This window comes from Ceratotherium simum, chromosome 5 (genome assembly GCF_057802395.1).
Source record: "Ceratotherium simum simum isolate JZ-2026a chromosome 5, ASM5780239v1, whole genome shotgun sequence".
NCBI lineage: Eukaryota > Metazoa > Chordata > Mammalia > Perissodactyla > Rhinocerotidae > Ceratotherium > Ceratotherium simum.
In genome coordinates this window covers 19,727,294-19,750,620 of record NC_141904.1, presented here as the reverse complement: position 1 = coordinate 19,750,620, position 23,327 = coordinate 19,727,294, and the positions used below count along the sequence as shown (strand labels likewise).

Genomic DNA, 23,327 nt, shown 5'->3' with positions numbered 1-23,327 from the left:
AAAATCCAGCTGTACCACCCACTAGCTATGAAACTGTGGACTGGTTAAACTGGGCCTCTGCTTCCTCATTCATAACAAGGCCATAATCATGTCTCTCCAGTTATTGTGAAGATTGAAGTATGATACCCTGTGTAGAACAGTAGTTCAGTACCTGGCACAGAGTTGATGCCCAGAAAATGTAAGCTAATGTGATGATTCGTTCCTTGAAATGTCTTTTACTCTGCAGGTCGTCAGCTTGTTCTGGAAACTCTTTATGCTTTGACATCAAGTACGAAAATAATCAAAGAAGCAATGGCAAAAGGTAATGTATAGAGTGCTTTCTCATCCAGTCGTGCTCGATAATGACGAAGCTTATTTTGAGCTACTTGGTACAGTCTGATAAACTAGAAGAATACTTTGGAAGACTTACAGTTTTAAGAACATCCAATTGTATTGAGTTGAAGTAAGGTTGAAAATGAATTCTACTGATTAGAATAGTCATATTCTTTATGTATAGTATAAACACTAATTCTTTTTTTCCTTCGTAGGAGCTTTGATTTATTTACTAGATATGTTCTGCAATTCAACACATCCACAGGTTCGAGCCCAAACTGCAGAACTTTTTGCGAAAATGACAGCAGATAAACTAATAGGTCCAAAGGTGAGCACAAATAGATTCTGAAAAAGAAATTAACTATTAAAGCTTTATTACTTTGATACTGATTTCATGAAGTTTGCCAAAGTCTGAGATGGTGAGGATAAGGAAATGATTTGATGTGAAAGTTGAAAGATTGACATACCTGAAATCATTCCTATATATTACTAGTTTGAGAAAAATTATAGTTGGGGAAGGCTGCACTGGAATTGAGAAATCTTAAGAGTGTTTGGATTATGGCGATAAACTGTTCATCTCCCTTGAAGAGAGAACAAAAGTATACTTAGCTCATGTGAGAAGATAGTTAGGTTACGTTAGACTTGCACACTGCGAGAATTGGCCTGTGGAAGTAGCTAGTGAAGGAGATGGTGATCTGTGTCCTTATATATTCCACCTCTGTGTTCGTAAGGTTACACGACCCTCGGAGAGGTAAGGCCATACAGGCATGTGAGTGTAATGGCACCTACACCACTCTGCAGGGAAATCTTTCATTCAGAATCTAGAGGTCTCTGGAACCATGGTCCAGTTTGCAGAGCAAGAACCTGTTAAAACAGTACTTTTAAATAGAATTCCATCCACACACAGATGTAATCAAAGTCCCCTTCTTCTGTATTAAATCAGTTTCGCAAGAAGTAGTGCTCACTGAGACATTTTCTGTGCCAGCCTGCCAAGCAGCACCTTAGAGACATTTGGGGGTACCTTGAAATAAGGCCTCCACTTCCAGAGTCTGATTTTACATCAGTAAAACAAGCTGGATTCAGTTGTTTTTTTCTTGCCGTTTCTCTCAATCTAGGTATTGAGAATGTGTCAAAGGACCTGAAATAGTTTTACTTTGGGAATAAGGTTAACAGTCTGTCTTCAGCAGGGTTGATGAGATATGAGGGAGATTACGTTTGGATGACTATAGAAAGGGTCCATAAAAGTATGAATATTGATATTTAATATTGAGTTTTCTTAAAGGTAGAGTTAGGTGGGGTGCGATTATAATATCTAATATTATGTTTCAAATAATGTTTTAGATGTTTAAAATAAATATGTATTAGAATTGACTTCGAGCTCTTCAGTAATATTTTGACCTTTACAATACATGAGGGACAAATTTTATCAAGGTGAATATATTTACACTTAAATTTTCTGTATAGCAAAAATACAAGTATCAGCTCCTTAATTGAATGATTTGCAGCAAGAGATTCTAGAACTGGAGTCAGTAAACTCTTTTTTTGTTGTTAAAGGCTTTATTGAGATTAATTGACATACCATGCAATTCACACGTGTAACATGTACAAATCAATGGTTTCATTATTTTCACAGATTAGGCGACCACAATCAATTTTAGAACATTTTCATCAGTCCATGAGAAAAACCCATTCCCTTTAGCAGTCACTCCCCATTTCCCCTCCTCCCAGCACCTGGCAACCACTAACCTACTTTCTATCTCTATAGATTTGCCTGTTTTGGGCATTTCATATAAATGGAATCATACAATATGTGGTCCTTTCTGACTGGCTTCTGTTACTTAGTGTAATGTTTTCTTTTTTTTTTTTTTTTTAAAGATTTTATTTATTTATTTTTTCCCCCCAAAGCCCCAGTAGATAGTTGTATGTCATAGCTGCACATCCTTCCAGTTGCTGTATGTGGGACGCGGCCTCAGCATGGCCGGAGAAGCGGTGCGCGCCCGGGATCTGAACCCGGGCCGCCAGCAGCGAAGCGCGCGCACTCAACCGCTAAGCCACAGGGCCGGCCCTTAGTGTAATGTTTTCAAAGTTCCTCCATGTTGTAACAAGTATCAGTACTTCATTCCTTTTAATTGCCAAGTCATATTCCATTGTATAGATATACCACATTTTGTTTCTCTATCAGTTGATGGGCATGTGGATTGTGTCTACTCTTTGGCTATTCTGAATAATGCTACTGATGAACATTTGTGTCCAAGTTTTTGTGTGGATATGTATTTTTATTTCTCTGAGAGTAGAATTTCTGGATCATATGGTAACACTACCTTTAACTTTTCAAGGAATTGTCAGACTGTTTTCCACAGTGGCTACACCATTTTACATTCCCAACAGCAGTGCGTGAAGTGTCTAATTTCTCCACATCTTCTCTAACACGTGTTACATATCTTTTTTGGTTATAGCCATCCTGATGGGTATGAAGTGGTATCTCATGGTTTTGATTTGCATCCCTGGTGGTTAATGATGTTGAATATCTTTTCATGTGCTTATTGGCCATTTATACATCTTTTTTAGAGAAATGTCTATTCACATCCTTTGCTCATTTTTCAATTGGATTATCTTTTTACTACTGAGTTGTAATTGTTCTTTATATATTCTAGATACCAATTCCTTATCAGATATATGATTTGCAAATATTTTCTCCCGTTCTGTGGATGTCCTTCTACTTTCTTGATGATGTCTTTTGAAACACAAAAGTTTTTAATTTTGTTGAAGTCCAATCTATCTTTTGTAGCTTGTGCTTTTGATGTCATATCTAAGAAACCATTGCCTAATTCAAGGTACAAAAGACTATGCCTATGTTTTTTCCTAAGAGTTTTTTAGTTTTAGCTCTTCTATTTATGTCTCAGATCCATTTGAGTTAATTTTTGTACATGGTGTGAAGTAAGGGTGGGGCTAGTAAACTTTTTCTATAAAGGGGCATATAGTAAATATTTTATCCTTTATGGGTCGTATGATCTCTGTCAGAAATCCTCAACTCTGCCATTTTAACAGGAAAACAGCCACAGACAGTAACTGCACAAATGTGTATGGCTGTGTTCCAGTAAAATTATATACAAAAATAGGCGGCAGGCCAGGTTTGGCAACGCCTGTTCTAGAATAGCTGAGTAACCTGGACATAACTTGGAAGGCTTATGGCCAAAGAATTTGCATTATGTAAATTGTTTTACTTAAACGTTTAATAATGTGCACACCGGTGAGTGATCACTTCCTATTTGAATTCTGTCATGACCAAGAAAACTGACATACTTCCTGTTGTACAGATGCTCTCTACCATGTAACTGACGTTGTTTCCTTTAGTTCATTGGCTGCTAGGAAATTCAGAGCTAAATTTGTAGTATATCATTAGCAACTATACAGGGCTGTTGATGTCTCCTATGTGTACTGACTTCGTATTACTCTCATTCATTTAAGTAAGTTTTTGAGTAACTGCTGTGAGCCAGGGGCTGAGAATACAAGCAATGAGCAAGACAGACTGGGCCAGGGAAGGTTTCCATAGATGAGATTTGAGCATGGACTTAATTGACACTGAAGGAGAGAAAACTACGTGAAGACTCGAGGGAAAAAACTTACTTTCCCAACCTTCATTTTCCCTTTGTTCTTATGCCTCACACTAATTTTCAGTTTATGTGTATGTATTTGTTGGTTGTATTTTTTTTGAAGCTGCTTTTTAAATCCTTTTTGGAAAAAGGTACAGTATAATATAAAACATAGTACAACAAAAGAAATGTGCTAAAAAATACTTGTAAGACACAAAGGTAGCATGAGAAAAATTTATATGCAAGAGTGGAGGGCATGAGGGAGAGTTGGAGGGACAGGCCAGCTAAGGGCATTCGGGGAAGAGGGAGCAGCATGTGCCAGTCATGATCCAGTGGGGTGTGTTCTGGGGACTTTACACACCGGTGATACTGAATTTCTTAAAGTTTCTTAAATTTGAGGCAGAGAATGGAGATGAAACTGGGTGGGTAAGTAGGAGCAGTTTGTAGGGAGTCTTGTTCGAGTTATCTTTATATAACCAAGGTTTATCTGTTCGCCCACTCCAGAGCTTATGGATGATAGTTATGGCCCACATCAGCCATGACACAAATGACAGCAATATTCCATCTTAGAGAAATGTGAAATAAACCAAATATTAAGATGTTTCCAATAGGTTTTTTTTCTTTCTCAAACCTCCTCACATAGGTTCGAATTATATTAATGAAATTTCTACCAAGCGTTTTCATGGATGCCATGAGAGACAACCCTGAAGCCGCTGTACATATTTTTGAAGGAACTCATGAAAATCCCGAGTTAATTTGGAATGATAGTTCCAGAGATAAAGTGTCCACAACAGTTAGAGAAATGATGCTAGAGTAAGTAAAGACACATGTAATAACTTAGGGCCTCCAGGAAGAATCACTGGGAAGGGCAAACGTTTCCCACGTTGTCTGTCACCTCTCTAAGACTTATTCTGAAGGCTAATCGAAGTATCTCTTGTGACTGAAGTTTGATATTTCCCTTCCCCCCCTTTTTTCCCCAAGGCACTTTAAAAATCAGCGAGACAACCCTGATGTAAACTGGAAGGTAAAATATACTTTTATTCAGAAGAAAGAATTTTACATTCTGCTGTATTTTTTGTCGATTTGTTGTTTTTTTTTTAAGTCCTGTTGAATCAGTTTAATGCCAACTTATTAGATAGTTGGTCATTAAGACACTTAGATCTTCCCCTGGAAAATCAAGTCTTAAAGATAAAAGTAGGAATACTCACTTTTGAAATAAGTAACTAATCAAGCACCTTTTCCAAATTTTATTAAGAGGAAATAAAACATAATAATTATGATTTGATTATATTAATGACTAAGCACTAGTTAATTTCATAAACATTTCTTTAATAGGGTTTCTGTTTCTTGTTTAATGTACAACTAATGATTAAGTGACTTGACTATGGTTCTTTCTCTATTTAAAGTTACCTGAAGATTTTGCCATGGTATTTGGCGAAGCAGAGGGTGAACTTGCTGTTGGAGGAGTTTTCTTGAGAATCTTTATTGCACAACCAGCTTGGGTTCTAAGAAAGCCTAGAGAATTTCTTGTTGCACTACTAGAAAAATTAACTGAGCTCCTGGAGAAGAATAATCCTCATGTAAGCTTCAGCCATCAGCAAAACATTTCAAATAGTTCGCTAAATATACTGATAGTGTTTCTTTTAGAACACCATCCTTATTGACCACGTATTAAGAATTGGCTACCTCTTTCAATATAGCAGCCACATTTAAACTCAAATATGTCTGTTCATCTTTGTTTGGGGCATGTTTAAAAGTGAAACTCCTTAGTAAAATGGTTATTTCTGAACCAAAGTTGGAGGTGTCTATATTAAGAGGATGCTATTTCTCACAATTATGGAAGCTCTGAAAGGTTTCTGGCACCCCATTTTCAATGATTCTATAATTTTAAGGAGAAAGCTAAATGTTCAGTGTAGAAATCTAAATGGAAGTGTGTCCTGCTAGGACATGTTCTTCACTCAGCTTTCTATCTATGGCAGGGATGACCCTAGTTAAAGAAATAGACAGGAGAGTAGTAACTACATGGGTGTACCCTGTTACCTATGCTCAAAGCTGAAGGCTACCAGGAAAGCAGGAGTGAGTGAGAAAGTAGCCTTGGTCTTGGTTTGGCAAGTCAGAAACCCCAAATAACCTTTGTTATCTGAACCTTTAGATTGACAGTAATTGAGGTACATGATTGCTGTTGGATTAAACAGGCTGGCTGTAGGTTGACGTGATTCAGAGTCCAAGCTGTGTTATTAGATGGTCCTGGACCCCACACCGGCTCCACCCCTGACTAGCTCTGTGACCTCGGGCAATACCCAATGACTGTGCCTCGGTTGCCTCATTTATAGAATGATCACAGCATCTGCGCCTACGGCTGAGGTTTTAATGAGTTTTGATATCTATGGAGTCCTTGGCATAATGTCTGGTGCATGTCGAGTACTTAGAAATTATTAGTTACTGTCATTAGCTTAGCAAAACTTTTAAAAAAATATTAGTATGCTAGGTATTTACATATGTCTCTCTCCATAGTCATGTTTTCTCTTTACTAGGGTTTTTACTGCATACATAGTTTGCTTAAAAAATGAAATCCTCAAAAAGTAGAAACTTCGAAAGGCAAAAACACAGAGAATTTTCCTCCTATATCACCTTCCTTTTTGGGCACATCCGAGTTTCCATGTCCATTTAAGATGCCTTATGTTACGGATATATATATCTGCATATAATGGTATAAGTTATAGGTCTTTGCAATCCATTATCCACAATAGAAAGTGCATTATGGTAGCCAGACACGTTAAATAGTAGGATTTTTAATAGAAGTGGGGGAAACATTTTACTACTTCTGCATTTGCCTGAATTATTGATGTTCTCTGATACTGACATTTCTATAACATTATCTTAAAATTCTAGTAATATCTTGGGAGATGATCTCTTAAACCTGCAACAGAAATGTGATGTGACCTTGCCCGGTAACAGGCTGCTTAGATTAAGATATCACATTCTTAAATTTTTTTTAAAGTAATACCTTTTATCAAGACAGAGAAGTTGTTCTGTTGGGATTTGTGAATTGGTTTTCAAGTATCAGCACTTAGAATTTGTGGATCCTTGGTTTTGAACACCAAATAATTGCCAAAGATGTTTAGGACTTTATCGGTATTTTATAGTTTGTTTGTTTGTTTGCTTGCTTTACACCCTTCAGGGAGAAACTCTGGAAACTTTGACAACGGCAACAGTATGTCTCTTCAATGCACAGCCTCAGCTGGCTGATCAGGTCCCACCATTGGGCCATCTTCCCAAAGTTATCCAGGCGATGAATCATAGGAACAATGCCATTCCTAAGAGTGCCATTCGGGTTATCCATGCCTTGTCTGAAAACGAGGTATTGATGAATCCATTTAGTAGCTTATAGCTCTAGAATTTGTCTATGCTCCTTCTTCTGACTAATGTACATTGCATTATAAATCCCCTTCCTACCGTGTGCCTTTCTGCATATGAACCACATGGTATTATAACAATTCTTAAGTCAGTTTAATGATATAATTAATAGGAGACTGAGTTTGACTCAGTTCATTATTAAACTTGAACTGAGTGTAGGTTTTTCATATGTTTTATTATTATGGTATTTATTGTGCTATATAAAATATTGCTATTCTACAAGTAACTTTCTCTTTTGGGGCACCTAGCTGTGTGTTCGAGCCATGGCATCTTTAGAAACCATTGGCCCACTGATGAATGGAATGAAAAAGCGACCAGATACTGTTGGTCTAGCCTGTGAAGCAATTAATCGAATGTTTCAGAAGGAGCAGAGTGAATTAGTAGTGCAAGTAAGTGACTTTCTAGATTCAGCACTATTTTAGGAAAGCAAGCATACCAGACAAATAGATTTTCAGTTATGTAGAACTGATTTGGTTTCCCTCACTTAGGTTTGGCAGACAGGTAATTTGTGAGTTTGTGTATGCATGATTTTATATTTTATACACACACACACAGGCACACGTGTATATGTGCACAGAGAAAGGTGGGCCAGCTGCCAAAAATCTTAGCAATGTCAAAGTACTTTTGTGATATTTAAATTTTAAATTTTGTTTATCTACTAAGTGTTTATCCTTAGCTTGCTTTCTAAAATTTACTTCATCCTCTTTGGAAAGATTCCTTCTGTTTATTCATTCCTTTGTTTCTTAAGTCGTTTTTAAGAAACATGCCAATATTTTTATTGTCCTTTTCAAAGAGACTACCCACCTAATGAAAATAAGACTTGATGGGTACCAATGTAGAGTAGACAGACCTGAAGGAACAAAAAGCATACAATAAATTTCAAAATCATTGTGAAAGTGAACTTTCTAAAATATAACTCTTAAATATAATTGAGTCACTCTTCATCTTAACTCTTCAGTAGTTTCCCATTACCTGCTAGATGACAAAGTGACAGCTGACATCCTTAGCCTGAATATAAGGCCCTTCATTTCTTTTTTCTGGCCCTTCTATTCTTCCAGCCTCTTTTCCTCTCATATCTCCTCTCCCCAACACGCCCCCCCCACCGCCACCTCCACCCCTCATTTAGGCGGTTAGAAGTATTGGGTACATCTCAAGGAGATAATTGGATACTCTGAGGTTCAAACTTATAATTGGCTTCAGTAGGGGGGCGAGAAGGGGTGGAGTTGTATTGGAAAAAACATGAACTAGTTCCACCACTTGATGTCTCTGTGACCTCAGGCATGAAATGTAACCTTACAGTGCTCAGATTCCTCATCTGTAAAATAAAGTTATGACTACCTCACTGGGTTGTTGTGAGAATAATATCTGTGAAAAGAGGTACACCCACTAAATGTTAGTTACTTCCACCTCTTCCCTTTGAGTTTCAGAGTGGGCAGTGAAAATTGTATGATACCAGAGTATTATTTAGCTTTTATTAGGCTGATAGGAAACGTATGGTGAATGCAAAGGTTGATTTAAGAAAATGTGCAAAAAATATTAAGATATTTCAAATATTGTTGTCAGTTAGTATAGTGTCCTTAGAGGAGGCAGCCCAGTATAGTGGCTAAAAGCTCAGATTCTGCACTTTGTTAAGTCCAGATGCAAATTCCATCACTGCCTAGCTCTGTGACTGTCAACATGTTTCGCCCTCCATGCGTTGATTTTTCCATCAGTATTAATTGTGCCTACATGATTGGGTGTTGGATTAAATAAAATAATCAATGTGTAGCATTTAGAACAGCTGATGGCACGGAATCAAGTCTCATTAAGAATGTCATTATTATTAGACAACTAAAAAAAATCTGCATTTGGCAGAATAAATAAAAAAGTAGGTTGTCCTCTTCCCGGTATGGTCCTGGGGGTGAAATTATTTCTTCAGTGGATTGTTAGGTTTTTTTCAGCATATATGTATGCTTTATTCTTTTCTAGGCGCTGAAAGCAGATTTGGTCCCATACCTCTTAAAATTACTCGAAGGCATTGGCCTTGAAAATCTGGACAACCCAGCAGCCACTAAGGCTCAGATTGTTAAAGCTCTCAAGGCAATGACTCGAAGCCTGCAGCATGGAGAACAGGTGAGTCTGCACAGAGGTAACTTTGATCTGCCACTTACAAGTATGCTCAAAGCCAAGGGTTCCATTTACAGGTGTGGTTCTATTGGCTGTAACTGGAGCAGATCCCAAGACCAAGAATGGACTAACATAGCTGCCTCCTAGCCAGTGAAAGAACACGAACTGTATGCTCAAATAGTCACCCAGGATAGTGGTAGCATGTGGTACATTTCAGGAAGAAAAATGCCAGAATTCTTCAGCATTGAAGAATATTGAGTATTTAGTGCTGGTTAAGATTGACTTTCAGGTCTAGGAGTTGTTGGATAGTGAGAACCACATTCATTAACCATCCCATAATGCACGTCATTTTAGTTTCATCTCCTTTCTTTATTAGCACTTAGAAAGTGTTGGTTTCCTTTTTGTTGTGACTTAGATATCTATTAATGTGTTTCAGCTGCATGCCTGTGCTGACTTCAAGCCAGTTCAGTAATTCAATTTCCTCTTTGGTTTTATTTTTAATGTTGCTTCTGAGGAGATCCTCATTCAGTGTTAGTGTACAGCCCTGTCCACTAATGCTTTCTCTCTTTTTGTTACTGAGGTGAAATTTATCTTAACATAAAATTAACCATTTTAAAGTGAACAGTTAATTGGCATTTAGTGCATTAACAATGTTGTGTAATCACCACCTTATCTAGTTCCCAAAAGGAAACTCTATACCCCTTAAGCAGTTACTCCTTATTCCCCCACCACCACCACTGCCTCTGGCAACCACCACTCTGTTTTCTATGAATTCACCTATTCTGGATATTTCATATAAATGGAATCATACAATATGTGACCTTTTGTGTCTGGCTTCTGTCACTTAGCATGTTTTTGAGGTTCATCCATGTTGTACCATGTATCAATAATGCTTCATTCCTTTTTAGGGCTGAATAATATTCCATTGTATGTATATGCCACAATTTATCTGTTCATCCGTTGATGGACATTTGGATTGTTTCTACCTCCTAATCTTCTTTTGTAGGTTTAAATTGACTTAAAGCTTTCCTTTAGTGAATCCACTGTGTGTCTGTGTTCCAAGTAAAACAACATTTTTTATGCTATTGTCCATTCTATCAGTATCATCATCTGGACAGTTTAAAGTGATATTAAAGAGAGAGCATGTGTTGCTGCAGTCATTAACTATGTGTTTAATAAAGTATTTTGTGGGGTTTTTCCTGTGAGTGTTCTGACTGCCAAGCAAAGGCACTCCTGTGTATCATGTGCAGGCGGTTGTCTTCCCCCCAACTTGCCTCAGGGTTCCTGTTGATGAAATTAGCAAAGTTACCCACCTTCCTCTCCCAAGGGGAAGAAAGAGGTATGATAGTTTCCAAAATAGGAACTCTCTACCACCTTCACAGCTAATCACTTCCACTAGTGCTTCTTTCCACGGTTGGGACAGGGAGTCTCTTGGACTCTCGCGGCCCCCATGTATATCTCTACTTTAATGCTTACCGCTAAGTTATCTGGCACCATCTGTCTCCCCTACTAGACTGTCAGCACTTCACAGACAGAGACTGTCTTTCTCATCTTAGTGTCCACTGTGCATGACATGTACAAGGTGCACAGTAAATACTTGATCTGAACATTGATATGCAAAAGATATCCTCTAAGTTGTAATTTCCTTAACTTTTTTTTATCTGTGTCACATAGAAGTATGTCTTTCATCTTAGTCCAGTGCACATTTACACACAGCTGTTGTTTATTCTCATGTATGTGTATATATCACAGAACAATATGTACCCATTTTACCTGTGATATTCTGATGCTTTCTAGAGTCACCTGTTTTATTTTCTCAAGCATGTCGATCACAACCCTCTTAATCAGTTTCATAAACTTCTAACAGGTTACAACCCATAATTTGAAAGACTGCTTTAAGTTTTAGCTTGAGTTTGCAGCATCTTCTCCTCAAACGCCTTCCTTAGGAATGCTTCGTGAGCCCACACCACACTGTCAGCCAGTTATTACTATCACAGGCAAACCTTCCTGCCCAAATCACATACAGGTCAGTAAATTGTGTAGGTTCAAATAATAGAGTCCAAGTTTAGAGAGAAGACTTGACTTAGAGGCTTTTCTGGGTCTGGTTTAATGGGCTGTGCCTGGTGTAGGGTGTGTGATGAATGTAGGTCTTGTTCATCTTGGATCTTTCCTCAGCTGGCTTTCTTCCTTCTGTCTTGGAAGTTTGCTTTTTCTCTTGAGTTCCATCTTCCACGCCTTAAGTTATTTATGTTTACAGAGTTTGCTTTACTTCCCTAGGTGAATGAAATCCTTTCTCGCTCTTCAGTCTGGAGTGCCTTCAAAGATCAGAAACATGATTTGTTTATTTCTGAGTCACAAACAGCAGGATACCTCACAGGTAAACCACACCTAATTGGTTACCCTAAGACATACAGCAGAAGCCACTTAGACCTTCCTTTTGCCCTGACTAGACTGAAAATAGCGTTTAGAGGGTTTTCTTAGGCTGCTGGTCACCTGGTTTGAAGGTGCTGTGGACATGCACTAGACCTCTGATATTAGCCCTGAGCAGCGTGTGAACTGCTGTTGTGTTGACTGTGTGCTGACTGCAACATGGACTCTGCTGTTTTGATCCAATTCATTAGTGGTGTCGTATGTTATATTTGGAGCATGGCTGTATAAGTGTTTATCGTGAATATGTAAAAAGAGTGGAGAAATATCTACTCGGAAATGCCAGTATCAGAAACGTGATAGCATCATTCTATTTCTGTCATAATAACGGATTGAAGTTCTAAATATGTATACTCATGTGAAATATTTTTCTTCTGAGTTTCCAGTGATTTGCCAGGTATTTAGGGTTTGTCCTTTCTTGGGAGGAAATATGTGGGTACCATAAAGGAAAGGATGTTTTACTGCTTAGGGATCAAAAGATAATATACTTGTGAAGCTCAGGACATTTGTCCAGTTGACACACTAATTGCCTAATAACTTTAGAATACTCGTTTTCATATTGCTTTCTGTTTAAAAAGAAAGTACAGCATTCTGTTGTTATATGCTGAAGATGAAATATTGTCTCCAGTATAAAAGTTTTCAGTTTGGAATTCACCTTAAGAATATGAGGTGGTTCTTGCCATCTGCCTGAAATTGTAGTATATAAAAAAATGTCAGCCCTGCTTTCTCCTCTAACCAGAGATGATGCAGGTAAATTGAAAGAAAAAAATTATTACCCAAAGTTTCTCATACGAGTGTGATTGTTTTAATAATCCTGATGCTAGTATAGAAATTTATAAATCGTGGAGACTAAATCTTGAATATTCAAAAATAGAGACTTGGGAGAAAGTTTTGTTTGGTTTTAATTTTAGACTCGGTTGTGATACTACTGTTTTTTCTTCACTGTGACCACTTTAATATTAATCCACTAAAATTTATAAGCAGTGCCCTAATGTTTATAAACCTGTGGTGCTTTGGCTGCCAGTCATGTGTGTACATTAAGACCAGAGTGCCATAGATTTCCCTGCTAACGTTTCCAACCCACGTGTATGATTTCTGTGGAGAGACATACCTAGAATATGGTCCTAGTCTATCCCATATCTCTCTTTCAAATTTAAGGTAAAGCTGTAGCTTCTAAGTATGTTCTTATAGGCACACTAAAAGCCTTACCTCTTTAGTCCCCTTTTCCAAACGTTTATATAATACCACATTTTTGTGGTGTTACATTCATTACTTTGTATGTAAAGATGTTAAGATTGGAAAATCCGCCTTATTTTTTCTGGCTAAGAGCAAACTTATTTGAAATTTGGCCCTGAAGAATAGTAAGATGTAGATTATAAGCTTCACTACAGGGAGGCCTCTTGTAATTCTTTGTTCTCCATTGTACTTAGTGTTTGTTGACTTGACTTGATGGAATAAAAGACTGCAGGTCCTTGACTTACTATCATTCTGTGGGCCAAAAGGTCTGGTGTTAGAATACAGAAGAGAGAGGGATTTATCTTTAGAGACCTAGACTGACTTGAAATCATTTTGGTCCTCACCTCCATCTAAATTCCCTAGTAACTATAGAAAAAGTACAGGGAGTGGAAGGGTTCCTGTCTGTGCCTTTTCTTTTACTTGGATCCCTGGGGTGGCTTTTGAGTGAGGTATGAGAAGCAGCCTTGATGAGCTGTGGGAGGTGGAAGAGTGTTAGGGAAGAAGAAAAACTGGGGTTTATGAATTTCTTCACGTCCTAGGGCTGGCTCAAGGGGCAGAAAGAGGCAGCAAGTTCCACACAAAACCAGTGGAGGGGGAGATGGTATAAATCCCGACCTGGAAAGGGACTGGTGTTGCTGAAGCCTGCGGGCGTGTCAACATGGGACAGGCTGGACTCGCTCTGAGCTGTGTTGGCCCTGAAATTGTCCAATTTTTAGCACATTAATCTGGGATGTTCTTTTGTCAAGATGTTAGTTGTTTGAGAAGATTTAAGATTTTCCCATCAGCTCTACTCTGTTCTGTTTGAAAGGACTGTTTGAAGTGGTAAAGTACTGACAGTTGAATTGATGTGTACTTATTGCTTGGGTTGCCATATGTTTTTGTGTGTTTGAGCTTTTCCATTGATGTATTGTGTGTCATGTGTTTGATAAAAGGGGCAGGTACTTCTAATAATGATAAAATCCCGTTATGTGGAACTCCATGGAATGTATACAATGTTGTTTTGAATTGGAATTTTAAATTTACTCCACTCTACCCTCAATCTTGAAAAGACTCAGATTGTACCTAGCCCCTCTGATTTGCAAATGAAATAAGGTGCTGTGAGAACACACATCACCAGCCTTTTCTTCTAACTGTATCTTTGGGTGAGTTTGGCAAGTAAGTGGATTTTGTTTAGGAGATGGGGAAAGATAAAGGAAAGTTAATTACTGTTTCAAAATAGGATGAGAATGACCGAAAATACATTTATGATTTTCTTCTCCCTGGCTGCTGAGCAAGTGTTATTCAGTCCTACATTCAGGATTTGGGGTAAAAATAAAAACGTCCTAAGGCAGGATTACTCAGTATTGATAAATTGAGATGAGACTGGTTCTCTCACCTGGCACATTGTTTTATGATAAATGCTCATCTGAAAGTGCCTCAGTGGGATTTTACCTGTGATATAGATGAGCTGTGGTTGCTCATTGTCCAGGGCCCTGGATTACTTAGCCATTTATTAGATTCTAGAAGAGCTTGGTGCTGACAAGCTCAAGGCTCTATAAAACCAATTTTGGCAGCGAAAATCCTCAAATTACCTCACCTAGAAAATCGGTAGAGAAAGATGGAAAAACAGGGAAAGGAAGACCAGCAGGCCAAGGTGAAGATGCTTTTAGGAGCTAGAATTGGAGATGAAGAACTTTGTATATACATATTTATTTAATTAGAGGCACGTGGGATAGTTAATTGGGCTTCCTAAGGCCGTTAAAGGTAGAGAGGGTGCAGTTCTTAGGCCTCTCCTCAAACCAGTTAGTTAGTTCTTTGCAGAGTTTTGTTTTTCTCTTTACACCTGTCCAAGACTACACAATGTAAGTGATGTTAGGAAAGATTCCCTAAGGTCGATGTCAGTTTATTGTAGAACAGTGACTGCTAAGGTAAGGCTTCCTTTTTTTATTTTCCCCACTGAGAATCCCATGTTCATTTTCATCAAAGCCCATGCTCCTTCCACTATTCCATCATGGCAGCCAATTCTGTTTTGTGGAATTCGTTGTTAATTTTCCATCTTTTCTCATTCTTAAGTGACAGCCTTGCGCAGTGTTGCCACATGCCCCATTTCTGGCAGCCCCTACTGTTTCCTCTCACTTTTCTCTGGAGAATACAACTGCTCTATCCCATCCTAATGACCAGATTGTGCCTTTTGGCCCCTAGAAACCAGACATGTCCTCAAGGAGAGCCGGGGTGTGAGTGAGAGAGCATCTCAGACTTCATTTACAGAAACTGATTTGTCTTTCCTGGAAGAGGCAAATGGTGGGGCTAGAATTTGGTCTCTTCTGGATATCCTTCTAGGCCTCTCATTTCATAATTTAGATTTAACCCAGGGGTTCCCAAACTTTCTCAGTTCACAGTGCCCTTAATATCTTAGTGATTTTTTTTTTGTCTACCCCAAGGCAAAAAGGAAATACTTAATAGTTAAACTTTTATTAAGTAGTTATGTCCAAACACCTTGAAAGTAGTTGTTTGTATGGTGTCCAACAGATGTCTCTGTGTTTCTCAAATTTAAAATATCCAGCCGTGCCCATGAATTTGCCCCAGGGTGCCTCAACACACAGTTTGAGAACGACAGCCTTAGTCTGTTTTCTATGTGTAGCATTCGTGATTTGGTCTCATAATCTACTCGTTTGATGTGAACTAAGTTGAGCCCACAGTCAGAGATGCTCAGGAACTATACCAATCTGGAGTGTTTAGGGGTTAATTCTTAAGGGTTACGTCTTTAGTGAGACTTTCTTGATAGTTCCTCGTAATCTTGCTGCTGCCTAGGGTTCAAAGAGTGAGAGGTTGGTAACAGTGCGGTGCTGTAGCTCTGGACCGCCTTGTCAGAGGGGGTTTGTTGACCCAGCGGTCTTTTTTGAGCAGTCTGTGGAAGGCCTGGTGTCCTGATTGGTGGAAGGCAGGGGTTGATAGATGCAGGCCCATGGTGCCTTAAAAGGGGAAAATCCTTTTTCTAAGTCTTATAAGTTCCAAGTTCTGAGTGCCTGGGCGCTCTGGGTGGTGTGTTACAGCTTGCGCAGGCTGAGTTGTCTCTGGCCCTGTAATCACACACTAGACGCAGTGTCTCCTCAATGGTACAAGCCATTTCACATCCTCGATACAAATGCTTGTAAGGTGAAAAACAAGATGAATCTGAATTGTGTCCTACGTCAGTCCCTGTTACGCCTTAGCCTTCATCAAACTGCTCTGCTGTTTGCCCTTTCTCACAACTTCCCTTGCTGCTTACGTTTCTTTTTTCCCCTCAGGTGTCTCTCCTTCCCTTCTAACTGGCAGCAGCCCCCTTCACCTCAGGAGCGGGCTTTAGATCCGCTCTGCCAGGCAGCTTGCTAACTTCTGTGTAGCTCTCTGAAGCAGGTAGAGAACCATTTTGCTAAATGCATGCTGCTTCCACTGCCTTTCTAGTCCTAACCCGTCAATGTTCCGTAGCTGTTTGCCTTGTTTCCTATAATATCAGCTAAAAGTATTGCTCAGTATGCAGTATTATGCTACAGTGTCTCTTGCAAGTGCTCGTACAGTTTGTGCAGTGATTCTGAGGTGTAGTTAAGTGTCTCTGCAATGTTTAAGATGAACTAGAGGACTAAAGCCATTGTATGCTCATAGGACGACACATCTTGATAAATGTTGGCATATATAGCATTTTCATGCAGTAGAGACTGTTAGAACCAAGGAAGACATATAAAAGTGAAATATTGATATCTTTTCCCATAACATTCTTGTTTTGACCTATGTCCAGAGCCTTCCTTTTCTTTCTCAGAGACCTTGGTTTAGCAACTCTTTTTCATTTGGTGTCACTTGTTATAATGGCATTTCTTTGCGCCAAATGAAAATAGGTTAACTTGAATGCGGATAGAAGTGGTTTTTGTTGGGAGTTGCATCAAGAATGACTTTGGATGGTCTGACCGAATGTAGAGTTTCTTTCTCTGTTTGTTCCCTTTATTTTAAAAAAATTTTTTAATATGACATAGCTTTCCTTCAGTGCCCAGGATTTTTTGAAAGGTCGAACTTTCCAGATGGGAGAAGGGAAGATTTTCCCATGTTTCCACACCAGTGTTACTGTCCAGCATAAATTTTGAAGTGATTTTAAAGTTTGTCATATAGTAAAGGCAAACTGTGAAAATGGTGCTATGTAGCTATTTGTTAAGGTTTAGTTGTACATTTAGATAATTCTAATAGATTACCAGTTTCTTGTGATGGGGCAGTTGACTAGGTTCTGACATTTTTGTGAAGGTCAGTGTTTTCACATGACTGTTCTCTAGAAGGTTTGTATTTTCCTTTCTCTCTTGCAGGACCTGGAGTGGCTGGCTACCTTACCGCAGGGGCATCCTCATCAGTCATGTCTAACCTGCCGCCTCCCGTGGATCAGGAGGCAGGCGATGTTGGCTATCAGACTTGAAACGTTCATGAGAGACAAGAAAATGCTGAAAGGCCAGGGCTCAGTCCACATTCCTCCAGCTGATACGTTGAAGCAAACTCTTACTGCCTTTCTCCTGGTTTCATGACAGTGTTATTCATTTTTCTATAAATATATTTTTATTTAGGAAAAAAAGGTCAGTGATTCTAATTGTATCACGTTATAAGAAAGCACTCTGTGGATCAACCTAAGTGGGTACACAAGAATTTTTTTTCTTGATGTATGTAAGCACATATTGTTCCTTTATATCTGTTTACAAGACTGTGAATCAAAAAGACAAAACTCTCTTCCTAGTTTTTATAATGTTTTTTTGAATTAGTGTGACTGTGGGGTTGAACTACAGTCTACAGAAATTGGGCTAAGTCACTTTTTCCTGGAAGAGGGTTTTTCCCTCTCCTGTATCGAGTCTCCGTGGCTGTCCTCCTCCGCTGTCGAACACTATTAGGTTTTGTCCCTGCACCTTTCACTGGTATCCTCTCCTCAATCATTAACCTTATGAGAGCTCACAGTACACATTGGTATGTATAGCTGGCTTTACCAAATGGAATGAAAAAGGAGCTTGTGCAAAAAAAATTGAAAAACAGATGTCATGTAAGAGATTAGTATAATTGTGAAATGTTCTATACATTATCAAATATATAAAGCTTTCTATATTGAATGTACATTATACAGATCATTCATATGTGTACATAAAATTTTAAAAATAAAGGGAATTGACTGCTTTGTTAATGAGATTTATTTGTTCTAGGCTGATTTTTCCCTTTGAAGACCTCATGTATCTTTATTTCTAAGACAGATCTAGTAGTGGTAGTAAACACAGACTTTACCTCACTTTCACAACTTCCCAGACAGCTTCACTGACGTATCTGATCATTCCTAACTCCCTTCATTAATATTTCAGCCACTTCTAAATTTCCAGAAACAGATAGCATCTCATTTATTTTCCATACCGTATTCAGGAATGGGTCCGACTGTTAATAAATACTTTAACGTATGTGACACATTAATTCCAGTATTTTTTTTTTTTAAAGATTTTATTTATTCATTTTTTTCCCCCCAAAGCCCCAGTAGATAGTTGTATGTCATAGGTTCACATCCTTCTAGTTGCTGTACGTGGGACTCAGCCTCGGGTTGGACGGAGAAGTGGTGCCTTGGGGCGTGCCCGGGATCCGAACCCGGGCCGCCAGCATCGGAGCGCGCGCACTTAACCGCTAAGCCACGGAGCCGGCCCAATTCCAGTATTTTTAATAGAAGAGAAATTTAGAGAGAGAGGATATTTTGGATAACACAGATCTCAGCACATAAGTCTTCTAGTGTGATCATAAACTGCAAGAAAATAGAAACGTGTAAAACATACAGACACCTCTTGAATGAAGAAATTCTCAAACCTCCAAGTTGTCTTTGAAAGCAATAACCAAGTTTATTCCACAGTTCATGTGTAAGAAGAGCTAGAATAGAGGCTTATTCCTATCATATATCACTAATTCAATTTTCCATCAGATTTATCATCTCTCAAAGATTATGGAGTAGGGGCCGGCCCCGTGGCTTAGCGGTTAAGTGCGTGTGCTCCGCTACTAGCGGCCCGGGTTTGGATCCCGGGCGTGCACTGACGCACCACTTGTCCGGCCATGCTGAGGCAGCATCCCACATACAGCAACTAGAAGGATGTGCGACTATGACATACAACTATCTACTGTGGCTTTGGGGAGAAAAACAAGGAGGACTGGCAATAGATATTAGCTCAGGGCCGGTCTTCCTCAGCAAAAAGAGGAGGATTGGCATGGATGTTAGCTCAGGGCTGATCTTCCTTACAAAAAAAAAAAAAGATTATGGAGTAAAACATCCATGTAAGCATTTTAACATATACCTAGGGTTTTAATTTCTAGACAATACTTTGTCATAAAAATATGTTCATGAAAAGAGATTATGACAGCTAACTTGGGAGTAGGTGTTTTAGGAGAGCATAGATCAACACAGTAATATATGTAAATACTAAGAGAATATAATTGTGAATAGTTAGAATATTTAAGGCCTTATTTAAGTTAATCTACAATCATTGGTGTTTGAATACCAATAATAGCTAATCTTTATTGAACCCATGCTGTATGCCAAGCATCTTATACAGTGTCATACATGCATAACCTCATTTAATCCTCAGAACAAACCTAGTGGTTTGATAGTGATATAATTCCCATCTTCCAGGTGAAGAATATGGGGCTCAGAGAGGCAAAGCAACTTATGGAAAGTCACACAACTAGTAAGTAACAAAGTAAGAAATCAAAACTACTTGTACTTGAAACCAAAGTCTGTGTTCTGAGCTACTATCCTAAGACAGCAGCAATCTCAAAAACCTGTATGTGCCTAAGAAAATAGGGTTTTTTAAAACATTTCTTGTATAAACTAAAACAGATATAGAAAATCTCACTGAACAAATTAGTTTAATGAGTTATTATAAGGCAAATCACCCCTTAAACTACCACTTAGGTCGAGAACTTTGCCAGCCTCTCCAGAAGCCCCTCCATGTGCCATGCATGGTATCTGTATGATACAAGCACTTTCCTTTTAGTGGCCAGAGGGGGTGTGAGCAAGGAATGCAAAAATCCTTTGAGCTTGTTTCCTTGTCTATAAAATACGGTTGATAATTCTTAACCCATCCTTCACAGGGCTGTTGTGAGGATTAACTCTGGCTGTGAAAGGACGCTGGGAACTGTGAGGCTTAACAGTAGTGGTAATAATGGTGGTAAGCTGTGGAAGTCAGCAATTATCAACAGCAATGTTTCTCATTACCTTTATACCTGGGATCAGGAATAGGGTAAACAAATTCCAAGGACTTTTAGATCTACATAAAGTGATTTGTAATGTATTAGTTTTTAAAAGTAGTCATATTGCTGTATAATCTGCAACTAAAAAGTAATCATCTTGGCTCCAAAATCAGATATACCATAATCTTTGGTCAGCAAGACCATCTATTTCCTACACACCGGAACATCTTTTCCCTTGAGCTGCTGCCTGTTTACCAGCAGGTGAGGTCCAAGAGGCAAGACCCCGAGAATGGCTTAAATGAGTTTCCTAATTGAGAAGGATGCCTGACAACTGAGTTGAATGAAGAGTTCCATCCCAAAACTAAACACAGACTGTTTACACAATCAAAGCAGTCTCATTGTAAAATGAAATGTAGAATTGAGAGTTTGAAGTTAGTTGATAGAAACAGCTAGAGAATACGGAATTCCTTGGGGAGCTGATTTCTAGCAGGGCTGACAACAATGGTGACCAGCCTCCAGCGTCTGTTCCTGTGTAAAGAGACCAGGGCTAAAACCTTGGCCTGCAAAGGTCCAGTGGGTGGGTGTGTGGAGGGCAGCCTCTGCTTGGCCCTCCTAGGGCCTCCTGAGGGGAGAGTGGGTGCAGTGTGCCAAATGCTCCCGTGCTCCAGAGACTGGGAAGTCCAGATTTCCATATGAAATCAGATTTTAAATATGGGCTACCCATGCAAAGTTTTTAAAACCAAGGGGGCCATGAAGAAAGTACCTGTGGACTAGATTTGACCCCAAGGTTGCTAGTTTGCTGCCTCAGGAAAAAAAAACACATCTGAAGTTCAGTCCCCTTGAAAGAAGTGGTACAAGGAATGGGATGTGGATGTGCTAATGAGTTAATTGTTGTCATCAGTATTGTTAAACGACTGAACTCCTCGTGCAGCGTGTGGTAGCTTCACCATCAGGTCCACTCACACTGGACTTTTACCAGAGGAGGGAGGCCAGGACTTCAGAGAGGCTCGCTGTTATGGACTGAATGTTTGTGCCGGCCCCCCTGATTCATATGTTGAAGCCCTAACCCCCACGTTTTTGGAGGTGGGGCGTTTGGCAGGTAATTAGGGTTAGATGAGGTCTTGAGGGTGTGCCCCTCATGATGGGATTAGTGCCCTCATAAGAAGAGACACCAGGGAGCTTGTGCTCTCTCCCTGTGTGCACACAAAAAAGAAATCGTGTGAGCACACAGTGAGAAGGTGGCTGCCTACGAGCCAAGAAGAGAGGCCTCAGGATGAAACCCACCTTGCCAGAATTTTCATCTCAGACTTCCCAGCCTCCAAAACTGAGAAATAAATTTCTGTTGTTTAAGCACCCAGTCTGTGGTGTTTTGTGATGGCAGCCTGGGCTATGACACTAGTGCCGCCTGGAGGACCAGAGGCAGAAGGGAGAGGAGAGTTTGCTCATAGATTAGTAGGACAAGGGGCTAGTCAGAACCAGAGCCACCGGAGCATTGACTGGACTTGGTATACATTCAGCTGAAGCACCTTTGGAAACAACTGACAGCCTGTCCTGAAGCTGGGGAGGCCCGCAAATCTGGTCTACAGCATACACCAAAACTGGGAATGGGCGCTGGGTTAGAACCAGGGAACTGGCTGGCTCCTGGGAAAAAATGTGTCTTTCTGGTTTTGTTGGTTTTTTTAAAGTATGTGTTAAATCTTGAGTATCCAGGTTATATCAGAGTCACCGCTGGATGCCCAAGGACCTCGGTGTTGATTCTAAATAAATCCATCTAAATAAAGTCCATCTTTGTTCACATCAACCCCCAAATGGTTGTGTGGACTCGTAGTTGAATTCTGTGTCCCTCTTGAGGTCTTGTGTCACCCAGTCTGTTTAAATAGGAGCAAGAGAGAGGCAGCAAGTTGCCCTGGAGCCAGCATGGGCTCTGGAGTTGGGCCTCCAGGCTGTAGTTGCGGCCTGCTTGCCTTTAAATGGGGGTCATTAATGCCCCCCTCACAGTGGGGTTCTGTAGATCAGAGATAATGGATGGAAACACCCAATCTAGTGCCAGCCTCTTAAACGGTGAGGTGGTGTCAGGGGAAAACTGGCTTGGCAGGCAGGAACTGCCCTAGTTAGGTTTCTGGCCTTGGGTATCAATTCCTTCTATAAAATGCCTGGGTTGGTCTGGTGAGGAAATATTTTGCTGTTAAGAATCTGATGAAAGATAATGTAAGTCCTCTACACAAAAATGTACAAAAACACATTTTAAAAATATTAGAGGGGCCAGCCCAGTGGCGTAGCAGTTAAGTTCGCTCGCTCCGCTGCGGTGGCCTGGGGTTCGCAGGTTTGTATCCCGGCACGGACCCATGCACCGCTTATCAAGCCATGCTGTGGCGGCGTCCCATGTAAAGTAGAGGAAGATGGGCACGGATGTTAGCCCAGGGCTAATCTTCCTCACACACACACAAAAAAAATCGAAAATATTAGAGAACTCAGTGCGACTCTAACCCCAGTTAAAAACCCCAGAGCTAGATCACTCCTAAGAACTTGATATTGTTTCGCTCAAATAACTAACTATGATTATCATGAAACAGACTCTATCCTCCATTGTAGTGGAAACATCCAGGAACCTATCCTGTTCATCAATGCTTTCCTATTGCTAATTTTACTACGTATATTGTTTAATATGCTATTTAACATTTAGAGCAAAGAACTTCACATCTGGATTATTGACCATCCACTAACTTCCCAATTCAGGGAGTAAAGGTGGGGCTGGGTTACTGTGGGGACCAGGGACCCGTAAATACAGAAAGAAGGATGGCCAATTTAAAACGTTTGTTTTTCCACCAAGCTTACAAAAGATGTGTACATTTTTGTCATTTTTACAAAGCCCCAGTTCGGGGAAATAGCTTTGTAAGAGAAGAGAAAAGCCCCAGAACTGTTAATGGAAAGTCTCAGTTATATATACAAATAAGAATATTTATGCTTACATTTTTTTAACATTAAAACAGTATATGGTTTATATAACAAGGTTTTGTGGTTACTGTGTGTAAGGAGTTTTCA

The 23,327-nt window shown here is 39.5% G+C and overlaps 1 protein-coding gene across 3 annotated transcripts in view; it reads left to right on the top strand.

Moving 5' to 3' along the window:
* DNAJC13 (DnaJ heat shock protein family (Hsp40) member C13) overlaps positions 1-18,257 on the top strand; it is a 114,511-nt gene extending 96,254 nt beyond the window's left edge. The window contains exons 47-56 of one of the 3 annotated variants that reach the window (XM_004419367.3): positions 227-301; positions 528-640; positions 4,549-4,718; positions 4,887-4,929; positions 5,312-5,485; positions 7,087-7,266; positions 7,571-7,711; positions 9,291-9,434; positions 11,706-11,805; positions 17,399-18,257. In XM_004419367.3, coding sequence (XP_004419424.1) covers positions 227-301; positions 528-640; positions 4,549-4,718; positions 4,887-4,929; positions 5,312-5,485; positions 7,087-7,266; positions 7,571-7,711; positions 9,291-9,434; positions 11,706-11,805; positions 17,399-17,505 — 1,247 coding nt within the window. In that variant the 3' untranslated portion in view covers positions 17,506-18,257. The remainder of the gene's footprint in view (positions 1-226; positions 302-527; positions 641-4,548; positions 4,719-4,886; positions 4,930-5,311; positions 5,486-7,086; positions 7,267-7,570; positions 7,712-9,290; positions 9,435-11,705; positions 11,806-17,398) is intronic. The other 2 variants (XM_087430565.1, XM_087430566.1) reach the window with 2 other exon arrangements.
* The last annotated feature ends 5,070 nt before the right edge of the window (positions 18,258-23,327 follow it).